The 24,175-nt window shown below is 38.5% G+C and overlaps 2 protein-coding genes across 4 annotated transcripts in view; one reads left to right on the top strand and one right to left on the bottom strand.

The window, feature by feature from the left end:
* Positions 1–24,175, top strand: part of PATE2 (prostate and testis expressed 2) — a 100,167-nt gene that overhangs the window by 55,768 nt on the left and 20,224 nt on the right. For 2 of the 3 annotated variants that reach the window (XM_033205305.1, XM_033205304.1), the window contains exons 4-6: positions 60–301; positions 530–660; positions 790–1,281. Coding sequence is in view for 1 of the 3 variants with exons in the window: in XM_033205303.1 (XP_033061194.1) it covers positions 585–660; positions 790–813; positions 1,141–1,281; positions 1,608–1,777 (411 nt within the window). In the remaining 2 variants the exon portion in view is untranslated. Of the gene's footprint in view, positions 1–59; positions 302–529; positions 661–789; positions 1,282–1,607; positions 4,153–24,175 lie in introns of those variants that run through there. The other variant, XM_033205303.1, reaches the window with a different exon arrangement.
* On the bottom strand, positions 19,940–23,534 carry PATE3 (prostate and testis expressed 3). The gene is made up of 3 exons (XM_033205308.1): positions 23,403–23,534; positions 22,029–22,151; positions 19,940–21,059 (listed from the first exon to the last, which is right to left on the bottom strand). The coding sequence occupies exons 1-3, from the start codon at positions 23,449–23,451 to the stop codon at positions 20,935–20,937; spliced, it is 297 nt and encodes a 98-aa protein (XP_033061199.1). The 5' UTR covers positions 23,452–23,534; the 3' UTR covers positions 19,940–20,934.

Here is a 24,175-nt window from a genome sequence, read left to right as displayed (position 1 = left end):
TAACAGCAGTGTAAATCTCTCCCACTGGAATCATTTATCATCTCTGCCTTCCTTGACAGAAATGGATGAATAAAGCTCAGGAGAAGCTGAGATGGTCTTCATGTCTTCCCCACTTTTTCCTGGCCTGTCCTGTTCATCCCATCCGTCAACGATGTCTTCTACACTGAGCAGTCAGACCATATCTGGAGTATTGGGCTCTGTTCCTGATGCCTCACTGTGAGGGGCAAAGTCCCACTGGAGGTCATGCCGAGGCGATAACCCAGGGTGGTGTGGTGCCCGAAAAGGACGGACTCTTTCATAGGTGCTTAGTGATCCCAGCTTTATTATATGTGAAAGGAGGTCATGTGGATGTGGAGTTAGAAATGTTCTGTGTAGACCAACATATGAAAACATAACCAAAGAGATTCTATGCCAATATGAATTAATATCTTATGATAAAATGAAACGGGGTGTCTGGGTGGGCTGAGTTCCAAGTAGCCGGAGGAATGCAAACAAAGACAGGATGTACCCTGTTCTGGGAACGTTGTAGTGGGATGCCTGAGGGCAGGTGATGAGAATAAATAAAGCTGGAACCTCTCACTGGGATGTTCTCAGGAAAAGGCCCCAGGATGTTCCGGTTGCTTCTACTGGGCATGTTCGTAGTGCTCTTCATGGATGAGGGTAAGCTCTGGAGAGGGACACACGAATGGGTGGTGAGAGATATGTATGGAGTGGGAGAAAGGGGTTTCTACACTTGGGTTTTGGGGCTGCTGTGAAATCATTTAAGAACAGTTTTTCTTCTCTTCACAGGAGACAGAGTCCTGACATGGAAATGTACGGTGTAGTTGGTTTGTCGTTTTTGGATAAATAATGCCACAGTGAGGGAGACATTCTTGAGTTCTCTACACATTGTCCTCTCCCCACTCAATACTCCAGTGTCTTCTTTCCTGCCTAGACTTGGGAGGGTCCCTGACTTCTTTGGGGGTCATAGCTGTTACCCAATCAAGGGATTAAGGTCCCCTGACAGAGGCCAGGACTAGCGTCAACTTTCTTCTCATGAGGTTTGCACCACCTCGATATAAATGTTTCCGGGTGGGAAGAGACTTCTGAAGCAGAATCACTTTCCCTAGTGCTGTTCTTTAAAGTGCCTCTCTTTTTCAGGGGTTCGATTTTGCAATTCCTGTGAACACTTTGATGGATCCATTTGCCACGGTGGCATGAAAAGTTGCTGGAAGTTTAATTTATATTCGACAAACAGGAGTTGTGCCACAGATCACTATTACTTTAGTGATCTCACTACAGGTAGGTGGTGGGGGGTGGTGTTACAGAGAGACACAAAATGTCACCAGTGGTGCCCACAATCCTTGGAGCCAAGTTGTGGAGGGAATCTGGAATCATGGGAAAGGGTGGGAAGTGGGATTCACCATACACAGACCTGGGTACGGGGGCCTGTATGGGAGGCAGGTGTCTTCTGCCTGGTCATGGCTAGAGAGACGTAGACAAGATGCAGACATAGTCTAGGGGCTTATTCCAGTCTACAGAAAACTGAGGAGGTACTGGAGAGAGGTCATTGGTAGGAAGGTGATGAAATGAGGCAAACTGACCACATTTGCCTTTCTTCCCTTTAGGGAGGTATCTGTTCCGTTATACAACACTGTCTTGCAGGCCCTGTGATGAGGGAATGGTCCAAGTATTCCACGACCTTCTGAGAGAAACGACTTGTTGCATTAATCAAAACAGGTGTAATACTGGCAGAGATAATTTAGATATTACAAGGATTCTTGGAGCAGAGCCTTAGGATGAAATAGTGTATGGTTCATATAATTATGAATGATTAAGGTTGTTAGACTATATCTCCTTGTAGTCTTGGCCTTTTTTTTCACCCAATGGTAATACCATCATCTTACATTTTCCCCCAAACCACTCTCTTCTCTATTCCAGCATATCCACCTATGGAAGCTCTGTCTTTCCAATGTCCGCGTTTCCATTAACAGGCAAGGGTAAATATCTAGGTCAGAAAAACCTCAACTCTGCCTTCTGGTTGGATTCCTCAGTCTTTGCTACCTGGTACCACCTGGCAGTCTCCACTTGCCCTTAAGTTGTGATGCTAAACCTGGCCTGAAGTTAGAATTCTAAAGTATTTTGCAAAGGAAGCAAAGTAGTTTTTATGGTAGAGCTTCTGGGGGAAGATCAGGAGAAAGTAGATTGGATAAAAATAGGGAGAAAGTTACCAGAAATTTTGGGAGAATGATTTGAGAGGAGAGTAGGAAAGCATTTGAGGCGGGGGGGCAGTTGTAGGTAGGGCTTATATTAAGAAGGGGTTTGGGAAAGTCAATGTGAAATTAGAAAGCATTAGAAACTCTGACTTATGTGAAAGAAATAGTCAATGTACTAGACATGAGAGTCACAGTGCTTGTCACCATTTTTGGGAAACTGCTGCACAGCTACTCCTGACAACAACACGGCTTAAGCTACAAAGTTTCTAATAATCTTTCCTTGATCACACTTGGCTGAGTGTTGGCCAGTTACTCTGTCTCTTGGCACGTGCTGTTGTTTAAATATCCCCTTCCAAAATTCATGTTGAAATTTCATTGCTAATGTAACGATATTGGAAGGTGGGGCACTTAAGAGGTGCTGAGCTCGTGAATGGATTGATGCTGTTATCATGAGGGTGGGTAAGTTATTGCAGGAGTGGGCTCCTGCTAAAAAGGATGAGTTTGGCCTGATTTCTTCTCTCTGTCTTGTGTTCTTGCTTGATCTCCCGCCATGTTATGATGCAGTGAGAAGGCCCTCATCAGAGGCCAGCATCGTGTTCTTGGAATTTTCAGACTCCAGAGCCATGAGCTGAATAAATTTCTGCTCATTGTAAATTACCCAGTTCTGTTGTAGTGACAGAAAATGAATTAAGACAGCATGTGAGGGATGCCCAGTCCTCAAAAATATTCAAATATCACCTTGTATTCTACATATCCATTGATAAAAGTTGATTGTTTTTAATCTATTGGCACAGCCCTGTAACAAAAAATGTTAAGGAGAGATAAGACTTTCAGATCATCACTGTAGTTTTCTTAACAAAAATAAGTTATGAAATAACAATAATCACTGAATTATTATTGGTTGACTTTAGTTTTACATTTTAAAAATGATTTTAGCCATCCTATGTATTAGAATCTACAGGCACTATGATATGTATTTTTTAGCTTATAATTATATACACACATATGTAATATTATCCCAAGGTTAGTCTCATCCCTATTGATATCCAGGATTATGACTGCTTATTAGTTTGTGTAATGTTGTATTTACATAAGTAGAATTAAATATTTAAATCTACAAATAAATTTAAACATATTTTAAATATGTGTATGATGGGATTTCTCCCAAATTTTATAATATTAGAATGAATACTATACTTTAACATCTTGAGAAATAGAAAGTAGATTCTTTCATGCAGGGTTGATTAATTAGTTTAAATGGACAGAATGAAGATGCTGGCAGTAGGTTCTAAAAAAGCAATGATTCATGGCATTTACTGGCTCTGAGCCCAGCCCAGCACCAGAGTTCCCTAGAAATTGCAGTCCTTGAGTCCTGGACTGCCTTTCAGTTTTGCCTAGGACCCCAAAGCACTTTGGCTAAGTTCTAGCTGCTGGGATGGGTGATTCCCCTCTGGCTATGACTGATCCAAATTGTTCCCTCTGTACACAAGTACTGGCTAAGCCCAGCATGGCTTCACTCTCCTCTGTGACAGGACAGCACTGAGTTCAATGCCAAGTCCCTCAGTTGCTGTGATCTCACTCCCGCAAGTGCACAGCGTCTCTGTGCCACGTGACCACTGCCAGAGGATGGGAGAATGGTGGTTTCAGCAATTCAAGACTATCTCTTCTACCCTATTTAATGCCTCTTTCAGTGATACAAAGTTAAAACCAGGTACTGTGATTGTTCGAACAACCTGATTTTTGGTTCTTGTGATGGTGTTTCTCTGTGTGTATATAGTTGTTAAAATTTGGTGATCCTACTAGAGGGACAAATGGTATAGGCTTCTTTTCTACCATCTTGCTCTGTCCTTCTCTGTGTATAATTTAAATGATCCGTAATTAAGTGAAAAATTGATTTTTATTTTTCTTAATTTTTTTTCTCTTGGCCAGGCCTGGTGTCTCATGCCTGTAATCCCAGCATTTTGGGAGGCCAAGGCAGGTGAATTGCTTGAGTTCAGGAGTTAAAGACCAGCCTGAGTAATATGATGAAGCCCCGTCTCTACAAAAAATACAAAAATTAACTGGGCATGATGGCATGCACTGTACTCCCAGCTGCTTGAGAGGCTGAGGTGGAAGGATAGCTTGAGCCCAGGAGATTGAGTCTGCAGTGAGTTATGATTGTACTACTGCACTCCAGCCTGGGTGACAGTGTGACACCATCTCAAACATTTTGTGTGTGTGTGTGTGGATTTATGGATACAAGTGCAGTTGTGTCACATGAAATATATTAGTCTTGGTTTTTGGTGTACTATTTGCTTATATATTGTGGTTTTAATGCAGATTTGTGGGGGCAGGTTGGCCCTCAGTCAGGGGAAACAGCTCCCAGTTGCTGTGAACAGCAACTGAAAAGAGGCTGTGAGTCATGAAGGCTGAAGTTGACTGCCTTAGAATTCTTGGGTTAATTTTAAAAGGCTTTGCTTAGAACTATCAACATAGTACTCTGAACTTTCAGTTAGGACATATTGGAGGCAGCAGTATAGTTTATGAAGCTCTGTAAATCCTTTTGCAAAAACACATAACACTAGGATAGTAAAGGGAACATGCCATAGACAAAATCAGGGTCCACCAGGGTTCCCTAAGTCCTTGGATATCTCAGATATATGGGAATATGTCATTAAAATTCCTTTCACGAAATAGAACTTGATCCTTAGGAAGAAAGGAACTGTTAGTAGAAACAAAATTGAGCAGGGTTTAAAGATTCAGATTATCAAAGAATATATATATATATTTTTTGAGATGGAATCTCGCTCTGTCACCCAGGCTGGAGAGCAGTGGCATGATCTCGGCTCACTGCAAGCTCCGCTTCCCAGGTTCATGCCATTCTCCTGCTTCAGCCTCCCAAGTAGCTGGGACTACAGGCACTTGCCACCACGCCTGGCTAATTTTTTGTATTTTTGGTAGACATGGGGTTTCACCGTGTTAGTCAGGATGGTGTCGATCTCCTGACCGCATGATCCGCCCACCTCAGCCTCCCAAAGTGCTGGGATTACAGGCATGAGCCACCGCGCCTGGCCAAGAATATAATGTTTCTGTATGTACACATATTCCCTAGTTTTGAACATGGAGTGGATATACAGCAGTAACACCACAATGGCAATGGGCACACCTAACACCTGTATTTTGGTTTCTAAATATCCTTTCCCATTAAGAAGAAGTAGGTAGGGCTCCTTGCAGGGAAAATACAAAATGAGCCTGGAATATTTAGGCCAGGGCTGAAATAAGTAAGTGTTCAAAGAATGATGGCAAAGGTGAAAGGGTATTGAATCAAGCTTAAAGGGACTCTCACTGGCCAAAATTGAGCATCAAAATAAATGTTATAATGATCATTATGACTCATTGAATAAAATAGGAATGATGAGTTTGTACTTATGTAATCAAACAGGTAGATAAGGAGAGGAAAAAACTTTTCCTTTAAGTAGATTGCCAGATAATAAATTAGATTCCTTCTAATAAACGTTGAAGGAGTATTGAAATTGGAAAATCACCATCTGACAAAAATGCCTAGAAATAATTCATCAATTCAGGCAAAAATGCTAAGATTATCACTAACTTATTAGTGTTAACAGATGATAAAACTAGTAGGTGATAAAACTTGTTGGTGAAAATGGAAAGATACTGGGACATTCACAAAGTCTGAGAACCTCACCAGAAAATAGTTAGCAATTACAAAGGGAAAATAAGTAATTTTATAGAAGAGAAATCATTTTAATTGTAATTAATTAACACCACTAGTAAAGAGATAAGATTATGTGTCCCTAGATAGAATGCACTGAGAACACAGCACCACTTTTGTGAAATTTTTGTCAAAGATCTATAATCTGTATCTAATCATGTAGACACATTGTGCAGGCCCAATTTGAGGGGAATTATATAAAATACCAGCTTATAATTTTAAAAGTATTAAAGCCATGAAAATAAGACCGTGAACCTATTCCAGATTAAAGGAGACTAAAGAGACACTGCAAATAAATGCAATATCATGATCCTAGATTGAATTATGTTGCTATGAAAAATATTACTGGGAAATTGATAAAACTTGGATGAGGTCTGTGGATTACATGATAGTTATTTGTCAATACTAATTTTGTGACTGTGATGATTGTATTGTAGTTATAAGAAAAAAAATCTCTGTTTTTAGGAAACACGTAGGAAAGAGTTCAGAAATGAGGCATCATATTAACTTGTATCATTAACAAGTAGTTCAGAAAAAAGATTCTTTGTAGTATTAGAAACAGTAGCTCTTCAATCAAACTATAATCAATCTAAAGTATATGATTTAGCTTAGAGTTTGGCTGTGTTAAATACAATTTGAGATAATATATATAGAAAAGCTTAGAATGGAGATGGCTAGGAAACAAACAAAAACACTCTAAGAGAGATGTTTGAAAATACTTGTAGAAAACATTTCAGAAATGAATACTGTTACTTCTGGCTTTTGGTTTTAATGTGATGAGTTGTTGGAAACAATGCATGCCTTTGAAATAACTAGAAAGATGGATAAAATAATAGTCAAATATTTATTATTGTTATGTTTTTGAGAGTCTCGCTGTGTCACCCAGGCTGGAGTGAGGTGGCACAATCTCGGCTCACTGCAATTTTGCCTCCAGGGTTCAAACGATTCTTCTGCCTCAGCCTCCTGAGTAGCTGAGATTACAGGCACACGCCACCATGCCTGGCTAATTTTTTGTATAAATGGTCAAATATTTTAAAATAATGTGAGAGGTGTGTGGATTCAGAATAAAAAGAAACTCAAATTCCAGAAAGGAAGACCCCCTTCTTAGGTGAGCAAAGACGAATAGGAACTTTAATGATATCTGCCAAGACTTTTCACAGTTGATAGAACAAGTTTGCCATAGACAGAGAGACTTTTTGAACTTAAACCAACCAAAGCTTCAAAATAGTCCTGACCCTACTCAAATGTGATGTGATCTTGGTGATAAATTCCTCCGTGTATCTGCTTCACAAAGAAAGAGTGTTCTCTCTCTAGGGGAAGATAATGCTTTCTACAATGTTGGGAATATAATAAAAATTTGTGTGATGTATGAAGAAGCAGGAAAAAGTAGGTGATAGAAGCAGACCAGATGTTGAAATTATGACATAATGACTTCAAAATAACTATTAAGATATATTAAATGAGAGAAAAAGATGGGCAAGAAGAAAATGTAAATAATTTTAACAGAGAAATAGAATGTATTAAAAAGGACCTAATGGAAAAGTGACTAGCTAGATGACCATATAGGATCCTCAAATGATCACCACTTTCAGAAACATCAATTTAAACAACTATCCATCCATGAAAACACCTTGACAAGAGCTAAGGAATTCAGGTGAGAGATTATAGAACCTTCGTGGAGTACATAAATAAGAAAAGATGGATTGAAGAGAGTAGGAAGAATAGTCTCACATTACCCATATCACCTCTTCCCCAAGCCCAGGCAGTACAACATGGAGAGAGATAGCCTCTGCATGGGGTAAAGAAAGTGAAATAAACACCCAATATCACTGCAGACCCTGTATGAGCCACTCCCCATACCCCATGAATGCCAGTATCAGGCTCTCCTCCATGGCTTCAGGCTCTGGGCCAGCCCCCATGGCCCTAGGCTCCAGGTTTGCACCCACAGAGTCAACCATCAGTCTGTCCCCCAACATCCAGACTATAGACTTTCCCTTGTGGCCTCAGGACTCAGACTACTCTCTGCAGGCCCAGACTCCAGGCTATCACCTGCAACCCCATGCTGCAGGTTTGCCCCAATGCCATTTTAGTCCCTGTGGACTCAGGTTCTATACACGCTCCCACAGGCCCAGGCTCCAGGTCCACTCCAATGCCAGGCTGACTCCTATAGCCCTAGTTTCCAGTGGCACCAAGTTCTAGGCCTGCTTCAGTGGATCCAGGGTCTAAGGCCACTTCAGGAGACCTCAGCACTGGACTGGTCCACATGAATCCAGTCTCCAGGATCATCCTTCCAGACCAGATTTCAAGATGATACCTTCAGATCAGAACCTAGATCCACCACTATGGGTTTAGGCTTTATGCCCACTCCAGTGCTAGAATGGCCTCTGACCCAGGCACCAGGCATGCCCCAATGGACCCTGGCATAAGGCCAGTGGACTCAGGACAAGGCCAATTCCTGTGGACCCAGGCACCTGGCTCACTTCATTGTTAAGCCAGCCCTCTTAGACCCAGGCACCAAGATCTTCTACTTGGTAACCCAGGCACCAACCTGGCACCAAGATCTTCCACTTGCTAACCTAGGCACCAACGAGCTCTCCTAAGGACTCATGTAATAAGCCTGCTCATAGACCCTACCTGGCAGCATACCTAGAATCCTTACATGTGTTAACTGAGCCAATCTGTAAAGACTGGAAGAAGTGCATACTTCTTCAAATGCACAGACACCAACATAAGTCCACAAGAATCATGAAAATAATAACAACAGCAGCAAAGGCAAAAAATGAAGTGTCAGTATATGACCCTAAAGTAATGGAGATCTATGAACTGCCTGACAAAGAATTTAAAATCATTATCTTTAAAAAACTGAGTTACAAGAGAAGACAGAACTAAACAAAATCAGGAAAACCCAGTACAGGAACAAGATGAGAATTTCAACAGAGATAAAACCATGAAAAAGAACCAAACACAAATTCTAGAAATGAAGAATAAAATGACTGAAATAAAAAGTTGAATTGGGAGCTTCAATAGCAGACTCAATCAAGCTGAATAAATAATTGGTAATCTTGAAGACAGGTCATTTGAAATTACCTAATCAGAAAAACAAAAAGAAAAAGGAATTAAAAAGAATGCAGAACGCCTATAGGACATATAAGACACTGGCAAGGAAATTAATTCACATGTTATGGGAGTCCTAGAAAGCAGAGCAAAAGGAAAAGACAGAAAACCTTTTTTTTTTTTTAAAGAAATAATGATAGAGGCTGGGTGCAGTGACTCATGCCTGTAATCCCAGTACTTTGGGAGGCCGAGGCGGGCAGATCGCGAGGTCAGAAGATCGAGACCATCCTAGCTAACATGGTGGTGAAACCCCGTCTCTTCTAAAAATACAAAAAATAAGCCAGGCGTGCTGGCAGGCACCTGTAGTCCCAGCTCTTCGGGAGGCTGAGGCAGGAGAATGGCGTGAACCTGGGAGGCAGAGCTTGCAGTGAGCCAAGATCATGTCACTGCACTCCAGCCTGGGCTACAGAGTAAGACTCTGTCTCAAAAAAAAAAAGATAATGATAGAAAGATTCACAAATCTGAAGAATTAAATGAACATCAGATCCACAAATTCCAAAGAGCTGTGATAAATACAAAAAACCTTCTATGACCACATTGTAATCAAATTCTCAAGTCAAAGACAAAGAGAAAATTTTGAAAGCATTCAGAGGAAATCAACTCATCACATAGAAGGGATCCTTTGTAAGACTATTAGTGATTTCTCAGCACAAAACTTGCAGGCCAGGAGAGAGTGGGATGATATATTTAAAATGCTGAAAGAAAAAAAAAATACTTGTCAACCAAACATACTATACTCAGCAAAACTATCCTTCAGAAAGGAAGGAGAAATAAAGACTTTCCCAGAAACAAAAGCTGTAGGAGTTTATCACCACTAGACCTGCCTTAGAAAAAGTGCTAAAGAGCGTGCCTTAAATTGAAAGAGAAGGATACTAACATCATAAAAACATATGAGAATATAAATGTCACTATAAAGGTAAGAATATAGTCAAATTCACAATACTTTAATACTGCATTAGTAGTACATAAATCACTTTTAACTCTAGTAAAAAGTTAAAAGACAATGACATTAAAAACAGCTATAACTATAATAATTTGTTAATTAATAAACAATATATAAAAGATGTAAATTGTGCATCAATAAAATATAATGTGAGGGAAGAAGAAGGTAAAGTGTAGAGTTTTTGTATACAACTAGTTCAGATTTAATCTGATTAAAATAGACTGTTCTAATGATAAAATGTTTTATGTAAGTCTTGTGGTAACCAGAAAGAAAAAGTCTGTAGTAGATTCACACACACACACACACACACACAGACAAAGATAAAGGGATCAAGGCATATCACTACAAAAAATCATCACATCATGAAGATAGATAGGAAGATAGTACAATATGATGTTTGGATATATGTATAAATTGTGAAATAGTTAAATCAACTAACTTATCTACCTCATATACTTGTTATGTTTTGTCATTAAAACATTTAAGGTCTACTTTTAGCAATTTGTAAGTATAATATACATTATTATTAACGATAGTTACCATGCTGTACAATAGATCTCTGGAATTTATTCATCTTGTCTGACTGACATGTTGTAACTCTTTGATGTTTCCTGAAGCCAAGATTCCCCACACAGACTGTGATTGCACGATCGTAGAATTTGTGCATGGGATTTCTCTCAGATCTCTCAGTGTTTGTCTGCACTGTTTCCTTTGCTGCAGTGTCTTTTATCTTTAAATAAAGATCTTATTAAGTATGCTCTATGAATTTGTATGTTCCACAGAGAATAAGTGTGTTCTATGAAGTCTGTTGGTTCTTTCAAATATCTGAACTTGAGAAACCTTTGCAATGCCTCAAAGAAATACTTGATAACTTCCAAAAATAGAATTAACATAAGCAATATTCACTTAACTACAGTGCGATAAACTAGTTGCTAAAAACCAATCCAACAAAGCACTGCAAGCTGGAAATGTAGCAACATACTGTTTAGTAACTCTTACATAAACAGAAAAATTTAAGACAAAAATGCAGAACTTCTTAATAGCAAGTATAGGGAAACATAAAATATCAGAAATTGTAAAATATAGCCAAGGCATTTTTCAGAGAAAAATTCATAGTATTAAATATACATAAAAAGAAAAAAGAAACAACCAATACACCCAACTCAAAATAGTAGACAAAAAAACACAAAGAAATAAGAAAGAAGAAAAGGCATAGCAAAGTAGAAACTAAAATCTATAAAAAGTAAGAAACTAAATCATATTACCAGAGAAAGTCACCTTCACTAGGGGAAGACAGAAAGGCAATAAAAAAGAGGAGACCAAAAAACAACCAGAAAATAAATAACAAAATGGCAGGAATAAGTCCTTATCAATAATAACATTGACTGTAAATGGACTAAACTCTCTGATCAAAAGACATATGCTGGCTGAATGGATGAAAATACAAGACTCATGGATCTGTTGCCTGCAGGAAACACTTCACCTACAAAGACATACATAGACTGAAAATGAAGAGATGAAAAAAGATATTCCATGCCAATGAAAACCAGAAAAGAGCAGGAGTTGCTGTACTTGTATGAGACAAAATACATTTCCAGATAAAAACTAGAAGAGGCAAAGGAGAAGTGATATCATTATATCACTGTATAATGACAACGAGGTCAAGTCCACAAGAGGCTATAATAATTTTAAATATTTATACACCCAACACTGGAGCACTCAGATATATGAAGGAAATATTATTAGAGTTAAAGAGAGAGATAGACTTCAATACAATAATAACCGCAGACTTTAACACCCCCCTTTCAGAACTGGACAGATCTTCCAGATAGAAAATCAACAAAGAAACATAAGACTTAATCTGCACTACAGACCGATGAATCTAGTAAATATTAACTTCATCTAAGAGTTGGAGAATACACATTGATCTTCTCAGCACATGGATCATTCTCATCATATGTTAGGTCACAACACAAGTTGTAAAACATTTTATAAAAATGAAATAATAGCAAGCATCTTCTCTGACCACAATGGAATAAAACTAGAAATCAGAAGAGGAAAGTTGGAAACTATACAAATACATGGAAATTAAACAATATGCTCCTGAATTGCACCTAAATGACCAGTGGGTCAATGAAGAAATTAAAAAGAAAATTGAAAAATATCTTGAGACAAATAGAATGGAAGCACAATATACCAAAACCTATGGGATATAGCAAAAGCAGTACTAAGACAGAATTTTACAACTCTAAGTGCCTACATTTAAAAAACCTTCAAATGAACACTCTAACAATTCATATTAAAGAATTAGAAAAACAAGAGCAAACCAAACCCAAAATTAGCAGAAGAAGAGAATTAATAAAGACCAGAGTAGAAATAAATGAAATTGAAATTAAAAAATACAAAAGATTCATGAAACAAAAAGTTGGTTTTTTGAAAAGTTAAACAAAATTGACAAGCCTTTAACCAGACTAAGAAAAAAGAGAGAAGATTCAAATAAATAAAATTGGAAATGAAAAAGGAGATAGTAGAACTGATACTGCAGAAAATGAAAGGATAAGGGTCATCAGTGGCTAACAGGAATAACCATATGCCAATAAATTGGAAACTCTAGAAGATATGGACAAATTCCTAGATACATACAACAAACCAAATTGAATCAGAAGAAATCCAAAACCTGAACAGACCAATAATAAGTAATGAGATCAACGTAATAACACAAAGTCTCCCAGTAAAGTAAGGAATGAGATCCAACATTTTTACTACTGAATTATATCAAACGTTTAAAGAACTAATACCAATTCTACTCAAACTATTCCAAAAAATAGAGGAGGAGGGAATACATCCAAACTCATTCTATGAGGCCAGTATTATCCTGATACCAAACCAGAGAAAGACATCAGAAAAACAAAACTACTGGCTCACATATCTGATGAATATTTATAAAAAAAAAAAAAATCTTCAAGAAAATACTAACAAACTGAATTCAACAACACATTAAAATATCATTGATCATGATTGATATGGTTTGGCTGTGTCTCCACCTAAATCTCATCTTGAATTGTAGTTCCCATAATCACCATGTGTCGTGGGAGGTTCCCAGTGGGAGGTAATTGAATCATGGGGGCAGTTACCTCCATGTTGTTCTCATGATAGTGAGTGAGTTATCCTGAGGTCTGATGGTTTTATAAGGGGATTTTTCTCCACTTCAGTCTGCACTTCTCCTTGTTGCCACCACGTGAAGAAGGAGAAGAAGAACATGTTTGCTTCCCCTTATGCCATGATTGTAAGTTTCCTGAGGCCGATCAGCCCTGCGGAATTGTGAGTCAATTAAATCTCTTTCCTTTGTAAATTACCCAGTCTCAGGTATGTCTTTATTAGCAGCATGAGAACAGACTAACACAGTAAATTGGTACCAGGTAGTGAGGCATTGCTGTAAAGATACCCAAAAATGTGGAAGTGACTTTGGAATTGGGTAACAGGCAGAGGTTAGAACAGTTTAGAGGGCTCAGAAGAAGGCAGAAAAATGTGGGAAAGTTTGGAACTTCCTAGAGACTTAGAGGACTCAGAAGGCAGGAAGATGTGGAAAAGTCTGGAACTTCCTAGAGACTTGTTAAATAGCTTTGATCAAAATGCTGATAGGGATATGGATAATAAAGTCCAGGCTGAGGTAGTCTCAGATGGAGATGAGGAACTTGTGGGAACTGGAGTAAAAGTCACTCTTGCTATGCAAAGAGACTGGCAGCATTTTGCCACTGCCCTAGAGATCTGTGGAACTTGAAAATTCAGAGAGATGATTTAGGGAATCTGGCTGAAGAAATTCCTAAGTGGCAAACCATTCAAGAGGAAGCAGAGCATAAAAGTTTGGAAAACTGGCAGCCTGATAATGTAATAAAAAAAAATTCTGGGGAGAAATTCAATCTGGCTGCAGAAATTTGCATAAGTAATGAGAAACCAAAAGGTAATCTCCAAGACAAAGGGAAAAATGTCTCTAGGGCATGTCAGAACCCTTCATGGCAGCCCCTCCCATCACAGGCCCAGAGGCTTAGGAGGGAAAAATAGTTTTCTGGGGTGGGTCTAGGGACCCCTGCTGTGTGCACTGCATCCCAGCTGCTCCATTTGTGACTAAAGGGGACAAGTTACAGCTCAGGCCATGGCTTCAGAGGGGTCAAGCTCTAAGCCTTGGTAGCTTCCACGTGGTGTTGGTCTGGCAGGTGCACAGAAGTCAAGAATTGAGGTTTGGGATCCTCTGCCTAGATATCAGAGAATCTATGGAAACATCTGATGTCCAGGCAGAGCTGTGTTGCAGGGGTGGAGCCCTCATGGGGAGCCTCTGCTAGGGCAGTGCAGAGGGGAAATATGGGGTTGGAGCCACAACACAGAGTCCCTACCTGGGCACTGCCTAATGGAGCTGTGAGAAGGCCACCATCCTTCAGACTCCAGAATGGTAGATCTATTGACAGCTTGCACCATATGCCTGGAAAGTCACAGACACTCAACACCAGCCTGTGAAAGCTGCTGGAAGGAGGCTGTACCCTGCAAAGCCACAGGGTCAGAGCTGCCTAAGGCCTTGGGAGCCAACCTCTTGCATCAGCGTGGCCTGGATGTGAGACATGGACTCAAAGGAGATCGCTTTTGGAACTTTAAGGTTTAATGCCTGCCCTATTGGCTTTCAGACTTGCTTGAGTCCTGCAGCCACTGTGTTTTGGCCAATTTCTCCCAAATAATAGTGGTTTTGAGGAAACTCAAAGAAATTCAAGATAACAGAGAGAAGAAATTCAAAATTCTATTAGACATCTTGAACCAAGAGACAGAAATAATTTAAAAGAATCAATTAGAAGTTCTAGAGTTGAAAAATGCAATGGACATTCTACAGAATGCATCAGAGTCTCTTAATAGCAGAATTGATCAAACAGAAGAAAGAATAAGTAATCTTGAAGACAAGCTATTTGAAAATTCACAGTCAGAGGAGACAAAAGAAGAAAAGAATAAGAAAGAAGGATTTCTCCATTAATTCCTATACCTTCTTTAAAGTCAGAATAGGTATCTTAGTTACTGGCAGTTTTCAGGTTTTTTTCTCCCTTGGTGATGATATGTCATTCCATCAGTGAAAAAATATTTTTTCTCCCAGGGGTAAGAAAGGTATCCTAGTAATACATTATCATCAATCATTAAACAGTAACAGTCTTGACACTTATCTTAAAACCACCCATCTCTTATAACCAGAAAGATTATCTTAGACTGTCCTTCACATTATACTTACTGCCTTGTGAGAATAAGAGTTGCTCACTGTGTTTATTTGCTGTCCTTCATATTCTCTATTGCACTATTGGTGTATAATGTGAAAAAGAATTTCATTGAATATTATTTGAAGTATTACAAAAGGCAGCTTGCTTTTTAATCTATGCATCTTTGGGTTTTTTGAAGAAGAAATTTAATTATTTGGTGTAAAAAGGAACTGTTAAAAGAGTTGGAAACTCTGCACCTGTGTATTTATATTTTTTAGCAATAAAGCAGCATGGGCTGAGAATGCAAAAAAAAAAAAAAAAAAAAAAGAATGAAGCATGCCTATAAGGTGTAGAAGACAACCTCAAAAGGGCAAATCTAAGAGTTATTGACTTTAAAGAGGAGGTAGAAAAAGAGACAGTGATAGAAAGTTTATTCAAATGGATAATATCAGAGAACTTCCTGAACATAGAGAGATTAATATTCAAATACAAGGTGGTGATAGAACAGTAAACAGATTTAACCCAAAATCCCAAAGGTCAAGGATGAAGCATGAATCTTAAAAGCAGTAAGAGAAAATACACAAATCACATACAATGGAGTTATAATATGTCTGTATGCAGACTTTTTAGTGAAGAATTTGCAGACCAGGACAGAGTCCTGGAGCATGAAATATATAAAGCAAATGTTATTAGAGCTAAAGAGAAATATCTCAATAAAATCATAGCTGAATACTTCAACATCCCTCTTTCAGCATTGGACAGATCATCAAAACAGAAAATTAACAAAGAAACATCAGACTTTATCTGCACTATAGAACAAATGGATCTAATGGATATTTACAAAATATATCATCCAACAGGTGCAGAATACACATTCTTCTCAGCACATGAATCATTCTCAAGGATACGTCCTATGGCAGGTCACAAAACAAGTCTTAAAACATTCAAAAAAGTTGAAATAATGCCAAACATCTTCTCTGAGCAAAAGGAATAAAACGAGAAATCAATAACAAGAGGAATTTTGAAAAGTATACAAACACATGGAAATTAAACAATATACTCCCAAATGACCAGTGGGTCAATGAAAAAATTGAGAAATTGAGAAATGTCTTGAAACAAATAATAGACAACATACCAAAACCTGTGGAATACAGTGAAAGCAGTACTAAGAGGTGAACTTATAGCTATAAGTGCCTACATCAAAAAAGAAAAAAAACTTCAAATAAATGACCTAATGATGCATCTTAAAGAACTAGAAAAGCAAGAGCAAACCAAACTCAAAATTAGTAGATGAAAAGAAATAATGATCAGAGCAGAAATAAATGAATTTGAAATGATGGAAAACAATACAAGAGAGCAATGAAACCAAAAGTTGGTTTCTTTAAAAAGATAAACAAAATTGACAAACTTTTATCCAGACTAAGAAAAAAAGAGGGAAGACCCAAATAATTAAAACTAGAGATGAAATAGGAGACATTACAACTGATATCACAGAAATTCCAAGGATCATTAGTGGGTACTATGAGCCATTATATGCCAATAAACTGGAAAATCTAGAATAAATGAATGAATTCCCAAGCACATATAACCTGCAAAGATTCAAACATGAAGAAGTTCAAAACCTGAAGAGACCAGTAAAAAGTAACAAGACCAAAACAGTAATTAAAAGTCACTCAGTTAAAAAAAGCCCAGGACTTGATGGTTGCACTGCTGAGTTCTACCAAACATTTAAAGAACTAATGTCAATTCTACTCAAACTATTCTGAGAAATAGAAGACAAGGGAATGCTTCCAAACATATTCTACGAAACCAATATTACCTGATACCAGAACCAGACACATCAAAAAAAGAAAACTGTGGGTAAATATCACTGATGAATATTGGTGCAAAATCCCAAACAAAATACCAGCAAACCTAAGTCAAGAATACATTAAAAAGATCATTCATCATGACCAAGTAGGATTTATACTAGGGATGCAAGGATGCTTCAACATATGCAAATCAATCAATGTGATACACCATATCGACAGAATGAAGGACAATATGATATTTTCAACTGATGCTAAAAAGCATTTAATACAGTTCAACATCCCTTCATGTTCAAAGCCCTCACAAAACTGTGTATAGAATGAACATACCTCAACATAATAAAAACCATATATGACAGACCCACAGCTAATATCATAAAAAATGAAAAAAAAAAACCCTGAAAATCTTTCCTCTTAGATCTAGAATGCCCATTTCACCTCTATTATTCAACATAGTACTGGAATTTCTAGCTAGAGCAATCAGACAAGAGAGGAAAATAAAAGGCATCCAAATTGGAAAGGAAGAATTCAAATTGTCCTTGTTTGCAGATGATATGATCTTGTAGTAGGAAAAACCTAAAGACTCCACCAAAAAATAGAACTAATAAACACACTCAATAAAGTTGCAGAATACAAAATCGACATTCAAAAATTAGTAACATTTATGTATGTCAGTAGCAACCATTCTGGGAAAGGAATCAAGAAAGAAATCCAATTTATGATAGCCACAGAAAAAATTAAATACTTAGGTATGAACTTAACCAAAGAAGTAAAATATCTCTACAACAAAAACTATAAAACACTGATGAAAGAAATTGAAGAAGACATTTAAAAATTTAATTACATTTCGTGTTAATGGATTATAAGAATCAATAGTGTTAAAATGTCCATACTACCCAAAACATTCTACAGATTCAATGCAATTTTTATCAAAATCCCAATGACATTCTTTACCAAAATAGACAAACAATACTAAAATTTACATGGAATCAGAGAAGACCCAGAATATCCAAAGGTATTCTGAACAAAATGAACAAAACTAGAGGAATCACATTACCTGACTTCAAATTATAGTACAGAGATATAGTCACCAAAACAGCATGGTACTGGCATAAAAATAGACACACAGACCTAGAACAGAATAGAACAGAATACATAGAACACACAGAACAGAATAGAGAATTCAGAAACAAATCCACACACATACAGCAAACTGATTTTTGACAAAGGTACCAAGAACATACACTGGGGAAAAGACAGACTCCTCAATAAATGGCACTGGGAAAACTGGATATCCATATGCAAAAGAATGAAACTTGACCACTACCTCTCACCATATACACAAATCATATCAAAATGGATTAAAGACTTGAACCATTAAATGAATGTAAGGGAACTTTTAGGAAATTCTCCAGGACATTGTTGTGGTCAAAAATTTCTTTGGCAATACCATATAAGCACAGATAATCAAAGGAAAAATGGACAAATGGGATAACATCAATGTAAACTTCTGCATATCAAAGGAAACAATATTAGCAAAGTGAAGAGACAACCCACAGAATGGGAGAAAATATTTCCAAACTACCCATCTGACAAGAGAATAATGACCGGGATATATAAAGAGCTCAAACAACTTTATAGGAAGAAATGTAATAACCCAGTCAAAAATGGGCGAAAGATTGGAATAGACATTTCTCAGAAGAAGATATGCAAATGGAAAACAGACATATGAAAGTGTTCTGAACATCATTGATCATCAGAGAAATGCAAATCAAAACTACAATGCGATACCTTATCCCAGTTAAAATGACTTATATCCAAAAGACAGGCAGTAACAAATGCTGGTATGGATGTGGAGAAAAGGGAACCCTCACACACTGTTGATGGGAATGTAAATTAGTACAACCACTATGGAGAACAGTTTGGAGGTTTCTCAAGAAACTAAAAATAGAGCCACCATATGATCCAGCAGTCTCACTGCTGGGTATATACGCAAAAGAGAGAACATCAGCGCATTGAAGAGATATCTGCACTCTTTGTTGCAGCCCTCTTCCCAATAGCTAAAATTTGGAAGCAAGCTAACTTTCCATCAATAGATAAATGGATAGAGAACATGTGGTAAATATACACAAGTGAGTACTATTCAGCCATAAAAGAAGTGAGATCCAGTCATTTGCAACAATGACAACAATGGATGGACTGGAGGTCATTCTGTTAAGTGAAATAAGTCAGGCACAGAAAGACAAACATCACATGTTCTCACTTATTTGTAGGATCTAAAAATCAAAACAATTGAATTCATCATGAACACAGAGATTAGAAGGATGGTTACTAGAGGTTTGGAATGATAGTGGGGGGTTGGAGGGAAGGTCGTGACGGTTATTGGGTACAAAAAATGGAATGAATGACATTTAGTATTTGATAGCACAACAGGCAACTACAGTTAGTAATAACTTAATTGAGCATTTAAAAATAACTAAAAGAATATAATTGTTTGTAACACAAAGGATAAATGCTTGATGGGATGGATACCCCATTCTCCGTGATGTGATTGTTGTGCTTTGCATGCCTTTGTGAGAATATCTCATGTACCCCATAAATATGTACACCAACTATGTACCTACTAAAATTAAAATTTTAAAAATTAAAACAGTATTATGGTGAGTAAAAGAAGCCAGGTTTAAGTGAATAGTTTCTGTGTGATTTCATTTATAATAAGTTCCAGAACAGTCATAATTGTTTCATGAATATAGAAGTGCAATGCTAATTACCAATCCCAAGCAAGGACTCCCACTTCCTGGAGAATAACAGGAATCCGCACTCTGCCTGTCGCCAGAAACAGGAGTCCCACTATATCTTGGGCTACTATTTAGTTCCATCATGCTTTAGTACCTATTTGTCTGAGTTCGATGAGACAGAACACGCCGACACACAACAAGTTATGTGAAGTCTGTTTATTACTTAAAGATGGGCAGCAAACAACAGACAAATCTCTTTGAGCCAGGCCCCCAAGTCTCAAGAAAGCTGTATAGGGTAGATGGTATTTTGACTATGTTTGCCTCCTTTTGCTGAGGGATCCTGAAAGGCAGCTCACCCTAGATTATATGCCTCAGGTGTCATCTGACACATGGGGCAAAGCTTCAAAGGACCTCCTGCTTCTACAGGGAGAGTTTGTGTCGCAATGGGGAGGTGATAATGGAGGTGGGAGGTGATAGTAAAGGTGAATGGCAAAGGAGGAAAGGAAGAGAGAAGGTTTAGGAATGGGAGGGGAAGAAATGAGAGTTCTGATGCACCTTAAATGTACATCTCGATAGGAGTAGTAGCGGCTGTGTAAGAGCTCAGTGATTGTCACAGAGGCCAGGAAGTCCCTTGTTTGCTATCTCCTAATAACAGTGTAAGGATGTAGTTTGTAAATGCCAGGAAAATCACAATGAGTGAGTTTGAAGTGGGCACTGCCTGCCGGTAGAAATAACTTGGTGTCCGTAGAGAAAAATCTTCAGTATCTGTCATCCATTTTCTTGCTATTTCTGCTTCATCATTCTCCTGACACATGGGAATTTTTGATAAAAATATTGTGAATTTTTAGCTGAAGGCTTTCTGGTGTACCTGAACTAGTTAAGCCAATTAAGGTTCTAGAATGTCCCTGCTTTAAATTTTACTGCACAGGAACTCTTGGGGCAGGTTTCTTGGAGTATGGCAATGCCAATATTCCTGATAACAGGAGAAATCCATTGTTCAGAACCACTATTCTCTGACTGAGGGAGAAGCCAAGCTGAAAACACCAGAAAGGATGACACTAGCTTAGTCTTCTTAGGTTAATGAGAAGGCAGGGGTATTGTCAGGACAGACACGAAAGGAAAGCAAGGGCTTCAGAGTGTGAAAGATGAGCAACATTGGGGACATTCCAAAGCGAGACCTCAGGAGGGCAAATATCTTAGAGTTGGAAGTTACAGTAATTGTGGTTGCAGCATGTATGAACATAAGTCCGATTCCCGATATCAAATGTCATGTCTCTGCAGAGTTTCTGACACACCATGTATGATATCTGCAGAGTATTGCCTAAAATAGGAAAGAACCACAGAAAATAAGCATTTGATTTAAGCTCTCCAAGGTGAGTAAAACCCAGCACTAGTTCTGTTGGTGAAAATTTAATCAGGCATCAGGGTAGGTTGAGGGATGACTTCCCAGCTTATACTCCCTAAAAGCAGCCAGGCAGGGAGATACAGAGGTCACTGGTCAGCTGCAGGGGTTGTTTGCCTGCAGTCCCTGAAAATCCTCAACTCTGTGTAGCTGCTTCATTTTTCTCTCTTGCTAGATTAGCAACTAGTGATTTAGTGTCTTCAAAGTCAAAATCAGTTTGGTCATTAACCAGCCCCTCTTCATCCTCTCCTTCCACCACTCTTCTCAGCCTTTGGTAATCATCACTCTAGTCTCATCTCCATGACATTAACTTATTTTTTAGCTCCTATACATGAGTGATAATATGTGATATTTGTCTTTCTGTGCCTGGCTTATTTCGTTTAATATTATGACCTCGAGGCTTACCTGTGTTTCTGCAAGGGACAGAATTTCATTTATTTTTATGGTTGAATAATATTCTATTGTGTGTATATACCATATTTTCTTTATTGTATGTTTCAAAATAGCTAGAGGAGAACATATGGAATGTTCTCAATACAAAGAAATGATAAATGTTTGAGTTGATTAATATCCCTATTACCATGATTTGATCATTACACATTGAAGGCCTGTATAAAAATATCACATGTACTCATATGAACAATTGTTATGTGTCAATTACCAAAAAAAAATCTGGTTGGTCAGTTTTCTTGGAAATATAGAATCCCAACTTCTCCCTCCTGTCTCATTGACTGAAATCATCTTCTGTCTGTATGCACAGGGACCTGTGCTACCATCTGTGCTCAGGGGCACTCTGCATTGGTTCTTCTCTTGAGATGTGAAATTGCTGAAGCACTATCCTAAGGATTCTAAGAATCTTACAACACCTTCCTTGACCCTCTAACTTACCCTGGTAGATCTTTAAGAGCATGCATGCCTCGTCCTTCTGAGCAGTACAGGCACCAAAGCCTCTTCTGCAGCGGTCTGTCCGTGTGCGAAGGTGGCATGTTATGCACCGAAGTGATGTCACTGCTGCAGAGAACACAGAGATGGTGTGAGACCAGGCAAAAGTGGGGACTTGGAATGGAGCTGGAAATATTCGATGGAGGTGGAGAATGAATAGTGGAGAGGGCGGGCAGATGAAGAGCTCCTGGTTGGGGTATTTAGGCAGTAAACAGTTGGAGCTCTTATGAACTCCTCATTTCAGAGTTTTAATAAAAAGAAAATGTCACCATATGAATAAAAGGATTCTGATCCCAGCTTTAGCCCTTTTAACCTGGATAACTTTAAGCAAAAAGTTCGCCTCCACGTCACTGATTTCTCCAGCTTAAAAATGGTGCTATGAATGCTAGCCTGGCCTACTAGAGATATGAGTGTGATAAGGAGGGTGAGGGCTTTAAAATATTTCACCCAAGCTATTGTTACTATTACTGGGTTTCTAACATTTGCCATTGTTTTGTGTTGTATATTGCTGCTTGGATATTGTTAGGTGATATATTCTGTTATTTTGAGCTTCAATCTGAATCTACATAAAGGCATCATCAATAGTAGTACCATAAGTGACACTTTTATGAGGTTCTGTGGGGTGAGCTATTCAAAATACAGGTTTAATTTTTAAAAATAGCCCTGGTCCACCTGAATAAGAAAGGAAAGTAGCAATGATTGAGCATCCCATTTGGGCCATGTTCACTCAAGTTGCATCTGATTTAATCCTCACAAAAGCCTTGTAAGCAGGCACCATTGTCCCCATTTCTTGAATGAGCAACCAAAGGTACAGAGAGTTTGAGACTGTGACCACAAACCATGAAAAAAAATCTGTCTGATCCCAGAGCATTCAGTACTTCCTCTCATAGAATTACTTATTATAACATAAAGTCTCTGAAAAGGATATCAAAAGCCATTGTTCAGTCCTAAAATAAACTGAAAATTATTCATTATAGACTGACATCTCCCTCAACAAATGGGATATAGGTTTACAAATAAAAAGGATGCCCTAAGGAAAATCTTGCCAGGGCTTGGGACTATGGGGAATGGTAGGGACCGAGGGAGAAAGTGGGCTAAAAGGGCAGGACAGAGGCCTGCCCACCTGGAGGAGAATGGCAGGAGGTTGAAAAGGATGGAAGACTTGGCAGGGAAGGCAAAGGAGCTTTCTGGAGGCCGGCTTCCCCTGGCTCATAAAAGTGGCCAAAGCTCAGCCCTGCATGGACGCATACTACACCTGTAGTTTCCCTGGAGCTCCCTAGATCCTGTCTCTCAAGTATACCCCTCAAGTCCAGGACTCACCCACAATGAGGCAGCACAGGGGGAAGAGGAACAAGAAGTGTTTGTTCATCCTGACCCGGAAATCTCTTGTGCAGGAAGAAGATGCTAGGGGCTGCAAGCACAGGTCTTTAGGCTCCAGAGAGGAAACCTTCTTCATCATAGGCTAGTGATTATTCATGCCTGGGGAGAGCCAGTCACACAAGGTTTCCTCTTGGAGCTCCAGTTCATTGGCTGCCCTCCTCACGGCAGAGAATAAAGAAAATTAATAAATGTTGAGGTTTGCATGGAGCTAACCTTTTAAAAAACATATGGTTTTGATATTATTATTCTTATCCCAATTTCACAGAGGAGGAAACAGGTTTGTTGAGGTTCCAGAAGCTTATCCCCGGTCACATATCCAGTGACTGATAGTGCTGGTACTCGAAGTATGACTTCCTAATTCTAGAGTCCACACGTTTCACCGCCGTGATTCAATGCCTCCCTGAGATTTATTCATGCATTCAACAAATGTTTGTTGAGAAATTGTATATGCCAGCACAGTTACATGAGTGACACCAAGCAATGAATAAGGCAGACAAGCTCACCTGGCTCCTCACATTATGGGTAAGAAACCAGAGAGTGAGAGAGGACAAGATATATAGTCTGTGACCAAGCTTGACCTTCCACCTAGAACGTTTGATTCTCATTCCCGAACTTTTACTTACAAGAAATCTGTCCTTCAAGGCCAGGGACTATTTACTTTGTGGAGCCATTAAATCCTCTCTAGAATTATTCCGTGACTTGATCTTTAGCAA

Source organism: Trachypithecus francoisi, unplaced genomic scaffold (assembly GCF_009764315.1).
Source record: "Trachypithecus francoisi isolate TF-2019V2 unplaced genomic scaffold, Tfra_2.0 Lachesis_group8, whole genome shotgun sequence".
NCBI lineage: Eukaryota > Metazoa > Chordata > Mammalia > Primates > Cercopithecidae > Trachypithecus > Trachypithecus francoisi.
Note: the sequence above shows the minus strand (reverse complement) of the source record. Positions and strands in the feature narration are given on the sequence as shown.

Excerpts from the sequence above, each read along its gene's own strand:
- PATE3 (XM_033205308.1), bottom strand. The coding sequence starts at position 23,451 with ATGAACAAACACTTCTTGTTCCTCTTCCCCCTGTGCTGCCTCATTGTG. Across the intron at positions 22,152-23,402 it reads CCTGTGCTGCCTCATTGTGG|CAGTGACATCACTTCGGTGC; the intron begins GTGAGTCCTGGA and ends TGTTCTCTGCAG. Across the intron at positions 21,060-22,028 it reads GCTCTTAAAGATCTACCAGG|GCAATACTCTGCAGATATCA; the intron begins GTAAGTTAGAGG and ends TTCCTATTTTAG.